Source organism: Rhododendron vialii, chromosome 13a, assembly GCF_030253575.1.
Source record: "Rhododendron vialii isolate Sample 1 chromosome 13a, ASM3025357v1".
In the NCBI taxonomy this organism is placed as follows: Eukaryota; Viridiplantae; Streptophyta; class Magnoliopsida; order Ericales; family Ericaceae; genus Rhododendron; species Rhododendron vialii.
This window is the reverse complement of record NC_080569.1, coordinates 27160594-27174287: the sequence shown is the minus strand read 5'-3', so window position 1 is coordinate 27174287 and position 13694 is coordinate 27160594. Positions and strand designations below refer to the sequence as shown.

Here is a 13694-nt window from a genome sequence, read left to right as displayed (position 1 = left end):
TTGAGAGAGCAAGTTATCCATGTTGAATTTCGGGCACATATGGAATTCCTGTTTTGTGGCTGAATGATTGAACCCTACAGTAGTGTTGTTGACTAGGGGATGCAAAAGATTGATCGAGATGTATCTCCAACTCCAACGATTGGCTCCAGTTGGTTCAGGCTGATAAACGTGCCGGCCCTGCGGGGTAATAGTAGCCAAGTTAAGATAAACGTGCATGCAGGCTCCGTTCCAGAACGGAAAAAAAGTCTTTATTTTGTAAGAACAATTTCAAGCTAAAAAATTATAGGCTTATTGAAATCTAAAAATATGCAATATGGATTTTGTTTGAAAGATCTCATCGAGATCTTTTATACGATGCAAAAAAAATTAAAAAAATATTTTTCATTTACTTTATTTTTAAGTTTAAAAATGTGAAATAAGCTGTTTATTTTTTAAGAAGGTTTCTGGAACGGAGCCGCAGTGTGATAGGAGCTTTTGATCTGCCTATTTATGGCCCGCATTTTGTATTCTTCCACATTTGAACCACCGGCAGGGATGGAGCCAGGGAAGGACTAGTAGGGGTGGTCGCCCCTGCAAGAAGAAAAAGAAACACTACTATTATATGTAAAAAAAATTCCTATAAAAGTATATATGCTCGCCCCTGTGTAGAATTTTGTAAAAAAAATAATAATTGTAACCTTTGAACTACGAGAATACCAACATTAATTACTAAAGGCTAATGGCTAAAATATAACAAAAAATAAAACTATAGGGTTAATATTGTGAATATTCAAGTAATAAAGTTAGATAGGTTTATTGTTAACAGTTTTATTTCTTTTTCTCCTAAAATCTCAATGGCACACCAATTCCCCCCGGCACAAACATACCCAATTGTTAAGATTTCAAAAGGCAATTACGAGAAAATAGAGACAAATGAGAAGAAATTTTGGAAACCTTGAGTAATTTTAGTAAAATTTAAGTTGTAGGTATGTCTTTCCCCAATTGTTGTTCTAGACTTCTTCTAATTCTTTATTTTTTTAATAGAAAAATCAAGTAACATGAAAGTCTATGTACTAAATTCATCCAGTTGTGATAAATGAAAAAAAGAAGAAGATAAACAATAAAAAAAATAAGACACATACATCAAGATCGATCTCATTAGTTAAACCGGTTTATGTATTTATGTTATTTTAAGTTTTAAGTATTTACATGATTATGCATGTGTATTTATATTTTTTTCTCTCATGTACTGTCGCCCCTGCGTGATGAAATTCCTGGCTCCGTCCCCCCTGACCATAGAGATGTGGTTGGAGTGTTCACAACCATTATATGGTGTTTTTAACGGTCAAGATCTTTAAAAAAAAATTCCGGAGAAAAGTTGAACTCCAAAAAAGTTTTTAAAGTTCAAAGAATCCGCCTCCATTATAAACATGTGATATCAAGTTGTAGGTGTATCGAACAACAATGATTTTGCTTGGGAAACTCATGTGTGCGAGTCGGTAGTCCGTTCTCTGCACCTTTCGCACGGACTGGGGCTGCTGTCCCTTCAAGGCCTGGCCGAGGGAGTTCCGCTCTGGTCTTGGTTTGACGATCGGAAACGTTCACTTCGTAGAGCTCGTCGAGTTGAACAAGAATACAAAAAATCAAATTAATAAGATATCTTTAAGTGTCTGATCGGAACACATATAACTTGCCAATAATGGGCTCCAGTAGATTTGATCCAGTGTTTCGGATCCATTCTTTTCAAGACAAAAAAGTTTCGATCAAGTACTTAATGATATCCGATAGAGCTAATTTTTTGCATACTTGTTCAACTCGACGAGCTCTACGAAACGAACATTTCTGATCGTCGGATCAAGACTGGAGTGGAACCCCTCGGTCGGGACAACATGCTGCTGTGCCTTGAAGAGACAGCAACCCCCCGCACAAGTCGCTTTCGCACCGGTCAGCTTGTATCGACCGACCAGAGCTTACATATTGGTGTGATTAAAAATTCAATAATACTACACATATACTACCGAGTAACTTTTTATCACAATCAGCTACAGCTACTGACTGATCAGCACATCTAAAAAATGTTGCATTATTGTTTTTCTTACTCTTGACTCAGCCACGATTGCAAAAGCACTCAGACCACAACATCTCCATCTGAGCCCCATTTCAAGGACAGTCTCTGTGTTTACTCACTCAAGGCCAGGACAGTCTCTCAGTATTCTTTGAGAATTTATTTCTATACCTTTTTTTTTATTTTTTATAACCACATTTTTTTTTTTAAATTTTAGTGTTGAAAGTGTATATATATTTTTTTTGTTAAAAAACAAAAAGAGAGTATGAATACCAAAAAAAGAGAGTGTAGAAATCAATTCCATTTTTTTTTTCCCGTTCGCCAATGTTTATGCTCACTCACAGCCCCTCGCCGGAAGAATAGCCTTTTCAGCTCTCTCTCTATTTCTCCGGCTCTCTTATTTTTGTTACTCAACTTTCTACAGAGTTTTTATTTTTTCCCCTAAACTATCTATTAAAACCACATATTTCTTTCCTCAACTTCTTGATTGCAATCCATTTGGTCCGATCGTTAATGACATCCTAATTTGGACAACAAATTGGGACTTATTTACCTTTTTGGTCCATAAAGTATTAGCGAATTGCCAATTTATTCTCCAATCTAGACACTTGTCCAATTTAGTCCCTAACATTTAAAATGTGAGTCAAAATGGCCCCCGGCCCTAATGCCGTTTATTTGTTTCCATCAAAAGGAGAGCATTCTTTGTATTTCAAATTTTTTAAGTATAGAACATAAACTTTGCTTTTACTAATTTCGCGTCAAATTTTTGTAAACTATTCAAATCAATCATTCTTCTTGGCATATTGTTAGTATCATAAATTTTCACTTTCCCGATTACTGTCATTTGTAACGATCCGGATTTTTGACCTAATTTTTTTTAATACAAATTTATATTGTTAAATTTTTAATTTAATAATTAATTAGATTGAATAATTAAAATATATTATTACGTGTACAATTGATATTATTTGCGCTATTGTTTAAGATATATATTTAAACTTTAGATATACAGGAAATTAGGGATTCATATTCATTTCTTATCTTTCCTATCTAAATCCTAACTAGAACTCTATTCAAACTAACTCTCCACTTCTCTCTCATCCTATACATATATGCGTCCACATACATTCTCACCTTATACATAAACGCGTCCACATACATTCTTATATATATATATATATATATATATATATATATATATATATATATATATATACGTGTCTACATATATTAGATTAAAAAAAATTCCACCAAATATGACACTTGTCTTCTATCTCTCTTATCATTATCAGTATCTTTCTCATTCACTCTTCTTCTCCATTCTACCACTTCCACACTTATCTTCACATTCTCACTACCTTATTCTCTCCCATTATACATACCTACATAAATTCAAAAATTGAACACCAGTATATTATTTCACTCCCAATTCTACATAATATTCATCTGCTGCCGCCGCTGTCTTTTTTATTTTACCGAAATCGTTCGCAAACTAGTACCCGCTCTTTCGGCCGGATTTAAGGTAGAATAATTGCTTCCCTATTTTCTCCTAAGTATTAAATAATTTCTCTATGATGAATTTGAAAAGTTATAATGGGATTTATCATACCCGCGAATCAAACCAGAAGTACTCTGTTTCCTGAAAAATTGAAAATCGAAGGCTACTGTAGCATGCACGTTTTTCTTTTAAAGTGAGATATTATGAAATTGTAGTTTGCCCCCTGAATATACTTTAGTTCTCAATTTGAACCTAAACTATGTGGTTGATTTATTTTTAGTAGAATAAGCGAATGCTATAATTAATTAATTAATTTACTTGTTCAATGAATCTTAAGGGCATTGGTCCAATCATAAAATATTATGTGTTTACTTACTCGCACAATATTATTTGATATGTACTTTTTATCTCATTGAAATGTATTATGTTATGAATCGGGCTGTTATTGATTGTATCATGTTGTTTATGTTGGAATGGGTTTGGGTTCATGGTGGTTTCGAGTAGTGAACACGTAGACATGGTTAAGTAAAGGATAAAATGATAAAATTGATTGAGAATGTTGGGTGCCGGTAAAGAACCCTAGTACGGTAAAGTACTTTTAGTTGAGTTGGAGAACGGTAAAAGACCCCGAGTACGGTAAAGTACTCAGAGTGTGTGGAGGACGGTAAAGGACTCCGGGTACAGTATTTGGGATACAGTAAAGGATCCTAAATACGGTACAGTACCCAGTGTGTGTGTGGAGGACGGTAAATGACTCCGGGTACAGTATTTGGGATACGGTAAAGGATCCTAAATACGGTACAGTACCCAATGTGTGTGTGGAGGACAGTAAAGGACTCCGGATACAGTATTTTGGGAAACGGTAAAGGATCCTTGAATACGGTATAGTACCCAGTGTGTAGATTAGGGGTATGGTAAAGTACCTAGTGTATAGAGTTGGGAGACGGTAAAGGATCCTGACAATGAGATAGTGCGACCGCTAATGCTGAGTTGTTATGGTGAGCTGTTCCTTTATTATGGTTGTAAGCGAAAAGGACCTTGTGGAAAGGATCCTTAGATTTCATGTAAGATAATGGATAGTAAAGGAAAGGGCGATATGTTATTATTCTGTACCTCCTATGAATTGATATACTGTTGATCTGCTAAATGTAGAGTAAAGGATTGGTAGGATTGAGATTATTCTACTGGGTGAATTATCACTCACGGATACGTTTGTATCCTGGTAAATCGTTTGCTTCGGCGATTAATTTGCCAGAGGGTGCAGGGTTCAACGGTGGAGCTATTTGACACAGGAAGAATACCAAGAGCGGAGACCAAGTATGCTTGAGATCTGAATCAAGACTAGAGTTGCTCTGAAGATATTTAAATAAAATGTTGGATTCTTTTTGTTGTATTTTTTTTAATGTACATTTTGTTTAACGACAAATAAGGGCCTAGTAGTTTATAAAATTCAGTGTATTTTAGGTTAATGTTTTCGAAATTCCTTGAAAAATTGGAGCATTACATCATTAGACAAACAAATAATTCACAAAAATTTGATGTAAAACTAACAAATGTAAATAAAATAATAATAATAATAATAATTTTACAGAAGAAAACATATCTAACGATATCCGTTAAAGTTGATTTTTTACAATATCCATAAATAAATATTGTAGGGCCCGGAATAAATATTGTGGGGTCCACTCTGGGCCCCACACGATGTGCGGTGGTTCTGGACTTTCTGTTTACAAAATTAGCCGAGTGGCGGTAATTTAACTTTTAAATAAAATAAATTCATGTTTTTTCAAATAAAAACAAATCCGTCAAAAAGTTGATTTTTTTGACTTTATTAAAAAAATAGTTTGAATTACAATTTTTTATTTTTTCAATTTCTTTCGTCGTGACGAATTATTAATCTACAAAAATTTGACACCCCTGCGTCAAAATTTTGAATAAAGAGAAATTTGTACGGAGTACTTCATAATCCACAAAACACCCCTACGTCCCATGTTACGTCACTACTATTGCTTTTCTTTTTCACGAAAAATAAACACGAGCTCTGGGCTCCAGACGTTTATCGAATCCCCTCATAAAAACCTGCCACGTCAGTGATCCGCGGATGCCCGAACAGACCAGTAGGCAAACGACAACAGTAATCTCAGTTCTTCAGCAAACCAAAACCAAAAACAAAAGGAAAATGATAACAACAAAACTCCCACGTCAGCGATCCGTGTCTAAACCAATTCCCACCGTCGATTCCCGCTTAACTCAATCAACGGCATCGATTGCTTTCCCCATCCCGCCACAAATTTCAGAAACCCTATAAAATCGAACCCCTCCTCAAACAATCCCTCCAAAACGCACAACAAACCCTAGATTTCAAAAACAGAAAACAGAAAAGAAGAAGGTCCTTGTTCTGCAATGGCTCGCACAAAGCAAACTGCCCGCAAGTCCACCGGCGGCAAGGCCCCGCGCAAGCAGCTCGCTACCAAGGCGGCCAGGAAGTCGGCCCCGGCCACCGGCGGCGTGAAGAAGCCCCACCGTTTCAGGCCGGGGACGGTGGCGCTGAGGGAGATTAGGAAGTACCAGAAGAGCACGGAGCTTCTGATCAGGAAGCTCCCGTTCCAGAGGCTGGTGCGGGAGATCGCGCAGGACTTCAAGACCGACCTGCGGTTCCAGAGCTCGGCCGTGGCTGCGCTCCAGGAGGCCGCGGAGGCGTACCTGGTGGGGCTGTTTGAGGACACCAATCTGTGTGCCATTCACGCCAAGAGGGTGACTATTATGCCTAAGGACATTCAGCTCGCTCGCCGCATTAGGGGCGAGCGTGCTTAGGGGTTTGGTTTACTTGGCTCTGTATGGTTGTTTTAGGGTTTAGTTTCTCCTATGTATGTTTGGTTTTGAAGTTGGCTCTCATGTTCAGTTACTGTGAAAATGTCTATGGAATGAAAAGTGAAGTGTTTTGTTGTTGATTGGCCAGATTCGTTCTGTTTTCTTTGAATTGTTATGATATTTTTTGGAAATTATTTGGCCTCTGTTGCTTCTTGAACATAGCACCGCATTGGAATCAAAGCTGCCCAAACTCTGATTCCATCAAACATTGATCTGTTGTCATTTTGTACCTGTTCCTTATTGAACTCCCCAGAAGAAACAAAAACCACCGAACTTATAGTAAACAGGAACATAAGGTAATTAGGTTTATGCTAGTAAGGGAAGATAGTAATAAGGGATCTTTGAACTAGTGATAATAAAGGTAATTAGACTTTGGGTTTGGTTTGCTTGTGTGGTTGCTAGGGTTTATAGTTTGCTCATTTGTATGTTCTATTTTGAAGTTAGATCTTCTGTTCAATTTCTTGGGTTATATGTGGAAAGAAAAGTGAAGCGTTTTGTGGTGTATCTGCTAGACTTGTGATCTGTTCTTTGAGTTTTTGTGCTTACTCTTGCATATGGTTTGAATGGTAATGTGGCTTTTTGGAATAATTTTGTCCTTGTCTCTTGAACAGAGTTGAACATTGGAGTCAAAGCTGTAGTTGCCTACTTTTTTTGTGTGTAATTTCCTTGTCTCAACTGTAGTATCAAATTGCTTTGGTTATTCGCATGTATCAAGCTGTTTTGTGTGTTAAGATTACATAGCTATGGTGAATGTTGGGCCAACATAGCCCAAAAACTGAGATGAAATCTACTCTACAAAGAGCATATTCTTTAGGGAGGGTCAAGCACACAATAAGGACGTAACAGCGGCCAGAAGCAGAAAATTGACCTTATCATCCACAAAAACATTGTACTAAAGATAGCTAAGGAGGCCCCCTAAATTTAGTAACACAGATTTAGCTGTAACCCATGAAAATAGGCTTGAATTGTGAACAACCACCGGCTTTCCTTTCTCCTCTCCTTGCATCTTGTCTTTCTCCTTTTCTCTGTCCATAATTCTAAATTGCCTGGTTTCTGAACTCTCAGATGTCAGGGCCTATCGCCTTGCCTGGGCAATAAAGCAACATACCCAAAGAAAGTAGACTTGTCTTCCTGAGCTGATTTGAATGCATATCCTAAGTTTTTTATGGCTGGGACTGTGTACCTCAAAACAGATAAATTTGAAGTCAAGCTGGAGGGGATCACATTCAAATTGCGAGATTTCGAGCCTTTATGCACAATGGACTTCCTCTTTCCAAAGGGGAAGGTTTGGCCACATCCACCAGTTGTTGGCCTTGACGTTCTTCGCCACCCGCGAGATGACAGCATTGGGTTATTGCTCCTATGCTTTGGGATAGGTTGTGTGATCCTTAGGTTCCACTTGGGGGAAGATTTACCCGATGCAATCCTCAAGTTTCTTCAAGATGATAGGATTTCTTTTGTGGGTTTTGGGATCCCTGAGAAGAAAGATTTGTTCCCGTTCGATAGGCTGGGGTTCAAGGAAAACAACGTTGATGTCGGTTACATGGCGGCCAAGCTTCTCAACGACCCAAAACTTAAGAAGCATCAGTTAGCAGATTTGGCGCGTAGAGTTCTAGGGATCAAGGCAATGGTAGGAGTCACAGAGGCGAGGTCTCTGGGTAGGCACGAACAAATCAAGTGCGCGATTTGTGAAGTCTTTCTTTCTAGTGCGATTGCCAGGACCCTGCTGAATCCCAAAAATGCGCAGAAAATCGCGAATTCTGCTAAAAAGGGCTTGTTCGGGAGTTTGGAGCTGCCGTTATTCTCTTTGGAGGGATGGTCCAAAATTCCCACAGGAAAGAAAGAGAAGAACAATAAGGTTCATGACCAGGCCAACTGTAAAGGTGACACTTCAGGTGACGATTCCGGTGGGACATTGGATTCTCCCGCAAGGCCTCTGAAAGGAATCTTGAAATGTTCATCTTCAGGTTCTATTGCGCAGATTTGCTCTTGTCCACAAAACCCAGAGGATGATCAAAGGGGCCCATATCTGAAAAGGGCCAACTCCAAGGGATGCAATGTGTCTTTCAAGGAAAAGAATTCTGTTCGTGTGACTTAGGCTTATTTCATTGTTGCTTGTGTATTACCATGCCTCCCTCTCTTCTCTCTCTCTGTGTGTACATATTTTCAGCATTAAAACCTTGATAATTCCCTCCTTGATTTCAGAAACCTTGTTCTGATTGTTTCCAGGAAGGACTTGAATAGTTTAATCAATAAAATCTTAACATTTGTTCAAATTTTACATTTACCATCCCTTTCTTTTCTAGCTGGCATTTGGGGGTTCGGATCCTGCTCAAGCAGGTGAACATTCTAACACCAGCTTTCCACTTGGATCACAATAATGGTGAGCCAATGATTGTTTTTAGTTTGCATTGTAATTTTCATCTGTTGTTGTTCTTGGTTGTGGTTTTGATAGGTGCGCGAACGTTCAAATTTACGCCCCCTAAATCACATTTGTTTAGCCTGTTTATCTTATTACTCGGTCGGCTTAGCCTGTTTCGCGTGTTTTCAAGTTTTGAGAATCATTTGATGTGAAACGGGCCGGGTTTATGGGAGGAATTGTGATGATTGAAGAATAAATTAATAAGCCTTGGATACTATAAACGTTCCAGGAAAGTTCAAATCAATCCAATTCGGAAGGAATATTTCAGAGTTCGATTCAATGTGTAGTATTTTGACCATGTCTCCCTCCTCCTATGTTTGATTTGGGTGATTCAAGTTGGATTGGACAGCTAATTCAAAGGGATACATTTCGGTGCGAAATACAATTTTCCCAATTCAGACGTTTAATATGTCAAAATGGGCATGCAAAACAAAAATGGTGGAAAAAGTAAATCGCGTCCGGACACAAGTCACTACAGTCCGGATGGGATTTCCTCTTGTTCTCGGGTTATTTTCATTAGCCACAAGTCTGGACGGAATACCTGAGCATCTGGACGCCCCACATCCGGTTTAATGCGCGAGAAACCGTAAGTCGTTTTTAGGATTATTATTTCTCATTCTCCTACGGCCTAAAAGGCTAGGAGAGCAAGAAACGAAGAGATTTCATTGCATTCTTCACCAAAACCTCTCCTGCTCTCATGGCCGGCTAAACTCCTCTTTAGGGTCTAGATGAAGCTCATCCTTCGGGAAATTTTATTTACATATTGATTGTAAATTTTTCTATTCGGATCTTGATTGTATGACTCAGGATTTCATCAAGTTGTTAATTCTTTCCATCATTTGGTTGTGTTGGTTTACAGTACTTAAGATGCGTCGTGGTATTAGATGTTTTGTGTCGATTTGAGACGGTTGTATTAGGAATACGATTCGTGCTAAGCAGTGATAGTCCATGCAGATTGGTAATTCATAAATCAACATTAGGAGATATCGGTCCACTTTATTCTGTCTGCGTTATGATAACCTTATGCGCGCGCCCATTGATGGGTCACCCAAATAATACTGAGGCAAGTAATAATCAACATCACCTCTCATACATCACAAGTAATAACAGACGGGGCCATTGTATATTTCACGTACCGTAAGATTGGTTTGGTTTTCTAACGGATATATATTCAATCTGTCCACCATAATAGAATTCTTGTGGTAGGTACTCAGTCACCAAAATTTGCTCTTAACTTTCATCCATTCAAGCAAAGACCACAATTCACAAGTGTTTGATGGATCACCAAGATGGCCAATTAGGAGCAAAAGAGCGATTTCAAGCTCAATCTTATATATTAAAAAAAACATGCATCCAGCTTTGCAAACTCCATGTGCCTAAACTGTGCAGTTCAGTTAGGCATTCCGGACATAATTCACAACCACAAGCAACCGATAACTCTTCCTGAATTAGTCTCCTCGCTCCACCTGCCGCCGGAAAAAAACAACTCCATCCACCGGCTCTTGCGCTTATTAGTGCACTTGGGTTTTTTTGCCACAACAAAACCTAACACAAATGAAGGCGATCAAGAAGGGTGTGTTCTCACACCATCGTCTAGGCTTCTCCTAAAGAGTGAAATCACCAACTTGTCCCCATTAGTTCGAGCAATGGTGGATCCGGTTCTGGTCACTCCATGGCAGTTTTTGGGGGATTGGTTCCTGGGCAACGAGACAATAGCTTTTGAAACAGCACATGAGGTTGGAATGTGGGAGTTTTGTGACCAAAACCCGAAATTTAACCACGCTTTCAATGAGGCAATGGCCAGTGACTCCAAAATAATGAACTTTTGTTGTTGGAGAGTGTAAGGCGCACAGTTTCCGAAGGGTCAAGTTCATTAGTTGATTTAGGTGGTGGCATTGGACTAATTGCTCGGATCATTTTGGATGCGTACCCTCACATCAAATGCACAGTGTTTAATCTCCCACACGTCATCGCAAACTTGCCGGAGAGTAAGAACTTGAGCTATGTTGGAGGTGACAGTCGTAAGTTGGATTTTAGAAGTGGGGACTGGGAATCCATTTGACTTTCATGCATTATGCGCGGGGCATTTTTGGGGACTAGCCTCCTTCCTTCAACACTTTCAATTCGACTCTTTATTCTTGAATTTGAATCATTTCCTCTTTCTCAACATTCTTCTGTTTAAGAACTGCGCCCCAGCCCCTATTTGACTAAGGCTGGAAATTAAAAAAAGAGGTGCTTGCCCATCGATGGGAGTGGGGTACGTATAGGTTACAATTAATAATTGGTCCTAAAAATGGACGGTTGCAATGCAAGGTGGGTATGTTCAGTGTTCGTGATCCCGTGCGTGTTATAGGTGATTATCCCTGGTATCAAAGGGTAAAATAGTCTAATCCAGCGGACTCATCCGAAGATCAAGCTTAGGTTCAGGCAACGTGTATGTATTGTATCCACGTGTAGCCGTGTACATGTTTCTAGAAAAAGACGGTAATTTTAAGTTCAAATATAATAAAAATAAGAAATGTTTTTTTTAATTTTTTTTGCATCGTTTAAAAGATCTATCAAACAAAATTCATATTGGTAGGAAAATTATTTGCGTAAACGCATGATTTTTGAGCTTAAAATTACCTTCATTTTCTAAAAGTTCTTTTTTTGAGAAAGCAGAACACCACCTAACATCTACATCGTGATATATGTGAATGCAAGTCGTACGTAGGTGAGTTGGCCTAAACCGCGGGGTCGCATACTCTGCATCTGTCTCTTTCCCGCGTGGTCGCATACTGTGCATTTGTCTCTTTCCCGCGCTGGACATATCCGTTTCCTGAAGAAAACCATGACAAGGCACTATCACTCACAAAGATGCATGGATCCCACACACACTGCATGCGCCTAGTGTTTTAGCTCGTGGTTATAGAATTTTCATTCGTAAATCGGCGTTGCCGACAAACGCGTCTAATTATTATGCGTTTGTCTAATTATTATCTCCATCTCTTCATCAGGTCAATAAAGTCTCTCAAACGATCAATAAGCAGAACAGAAGAGCTCCTGTAGAGGGCAAAGTCGTTAATTCTCGGGAAATTCTCTCCTCTGCCACGGTGCATCGTCGACACTACCTTATTTTAGAGAGAGAGAGAGAGAGAGAGAGAGAGAGAGAACCTATAAAAAAAGGAAAGGCTTTTTTTGGAGTACATTTTTTCTTTTTCGGTGAAGAAGAATACGGTTTTGAGGGAATTATTATTATTATTATTTTTTGGCAGTCACGTTTTTTGATTAGCAACGTGGCTGAGTAGTAGAATTGTGAACTTAACATTTTGCCCAAAGTCTAACTGCCCATAACAAAAATGGTTACACCAAAATGAATTGACAACTGCGAAAAATATTTTTGTGACATGACTTTCACAAAATGGGTACACCAAAAGGTGCTCTCCCTTTCTATATTATAGAATAGGTAGATGTGTGACTCCCTCACTTGTTCCAACGCCATTTTCGCAACTGTCGTTAGATTCGACGAAGTATTGAAAAACTTCGATCTTTCGAGTTTCGACGGATGAAGATGAATCCAGAGTCGTGCAAGTTTTTTGTTGCGTAAATGTTGTACAGTCCCCTGTAGTCAAGCTTAATTTCAGATACACCCATCTACTTATTTTATTTTTTTGGTTTGATGCCAACACTCATTACGAAAGAAAGTGTGTATTGTAAATGGTGCTGGTGTACATGTGTGATGCTGACAATTTTTCAGAAAAGTTAAAAAGGACTTGAAAAGTTTGACATTTGGAAGTTAAAATTCGGAGTCAAACGTTGTAAAGGATTTAGCATCTTTTTGTTAATTCTCTATATGTACAGAGACCGTTTTAGTTCAAATATCGTTATCTCGTTCATTGTTCTTGAAGAAACAAATATTGTTTCAGTTTAGATAGCATTATCTCTTGTTTTATTTTTGTAAATACATATACTCCATCCGTCCCATAATATTTGTCCGGTCCGCAAAACGGAGATGTAAAAATAATACTATTTTTGTGAGAAAAGTTGAAAAAAAATTCAACAATTTACTAAATCTCGACGAGTTCTTTTAACTTATGAAAAAAATTTAAATTTTTTCTCAAAAGAAATGCATTATTTTGTAGTCCTCGTTTCGCGGACCGGACAAATATTATGGGACGGAGGGAGCACTATTTTAGCTGAGATAACGTTATCACTCAATACTTTATTTTTGAGTATATACAGAGAGTGTACAAGCTGAAATATTGTGAACTACTCCACCTGGTTTAATTTTTTTAGAGTAACTTTTAAATTTCGGCACAATTTTCAATAAATCTTTCTCTTTATCTCTCTCCATTCATTATCACTCAACTCTCAAAAATAACTTTCTGAGATGTAAAAACCGAACAGAGTGAAATCTCTTGCTCTCTTTTTTTTATATAGATACGAGACTTTTTAGCTGAGATATATACTGTTACCTCTTCTGCCATTACATGCACGTTGGTAACTTCAAAAGCAAACATAATGTTTAGACAATTTTTCTCTTGCTTTATTTTTAAACATATGAAGACTAATGAAGCTGATATGTCGTTATCTTTTTGTACAGAGACAGCTTTAGATGAGGTATTGTTAATTTGTTATCTCGTTCATTTTTTATTTATTTAAGAAATAGACACTGTTTCAGTTGATATAGCGTTTGTAAAAATTTTATATCCAGGGAAATTACAGTAACCCCCCTTTAACTACTGCCCGGCCACACATTGCCCCCTTTAACTATAAAATCCAACACTTAACCCCCTTTAACTACCATTTTGTCGAAATCGTGAGGATGCCGTTTGCAATCTGTTAATTATTTGGACCGAACTCAAATAGTCGACTACTTT

General features: G+C 38.1%; 2 protein-coding genes across 2 annotated transcripts; both read left to right on the top strand.

The window, feature by feature from the left end:
* The first annotated feature begins 5867 nt into the window (after positions 1-5867).
* Positions 5868-6500, top strand: LOC131314004 (histone H3.2). The gene has a single exon (XM_058342501.1). The coding sequence runs from the start codon at positions 5946-5948 to the stop codon at positions 6354-6356; it is 411 nt and encodes a 136-aa protein (XP_058198484.1). The 5' UTR covers positions 5868-5945; the 3' UTR covers positions 6357-6500.
* Positions 6501-10058: 3558 nt separating this feature from the next.
* Positions 10059-10816, top strand: LOC131314186 (trans-resveratrol di-O-methyltransferase-like). The gene has a single exon (XM_058342681.1). The coding sequence runs from the start codon at positions 10206-10208 to the stop codon at positions 10677-10679; it is 474 nt and encodes a 157-aa protein (XP_058198664.1). The 5' UTR covers positions 10059-10205; the 3' UTR covers positions 10680-10816.
* Positions 10817-13694: the final 2878 nt, after the last annotated feature.

Coding starts and splice junctions, on each gene's coding strand:
- LOC131314004 (XM_058342501.1), top strand. CDS start 5,946: ATGGCTCGCACAAAGCAAACTGCCCGCAAGTCCACCGGCGGCAAGGCC.
- LOC131314186 (XM_058342681.1), top strand. CDS start 10,206: ATGTGCCTAAACTGTGCAGTTCAGTTAGGCATTCCGGACATAATTCAC.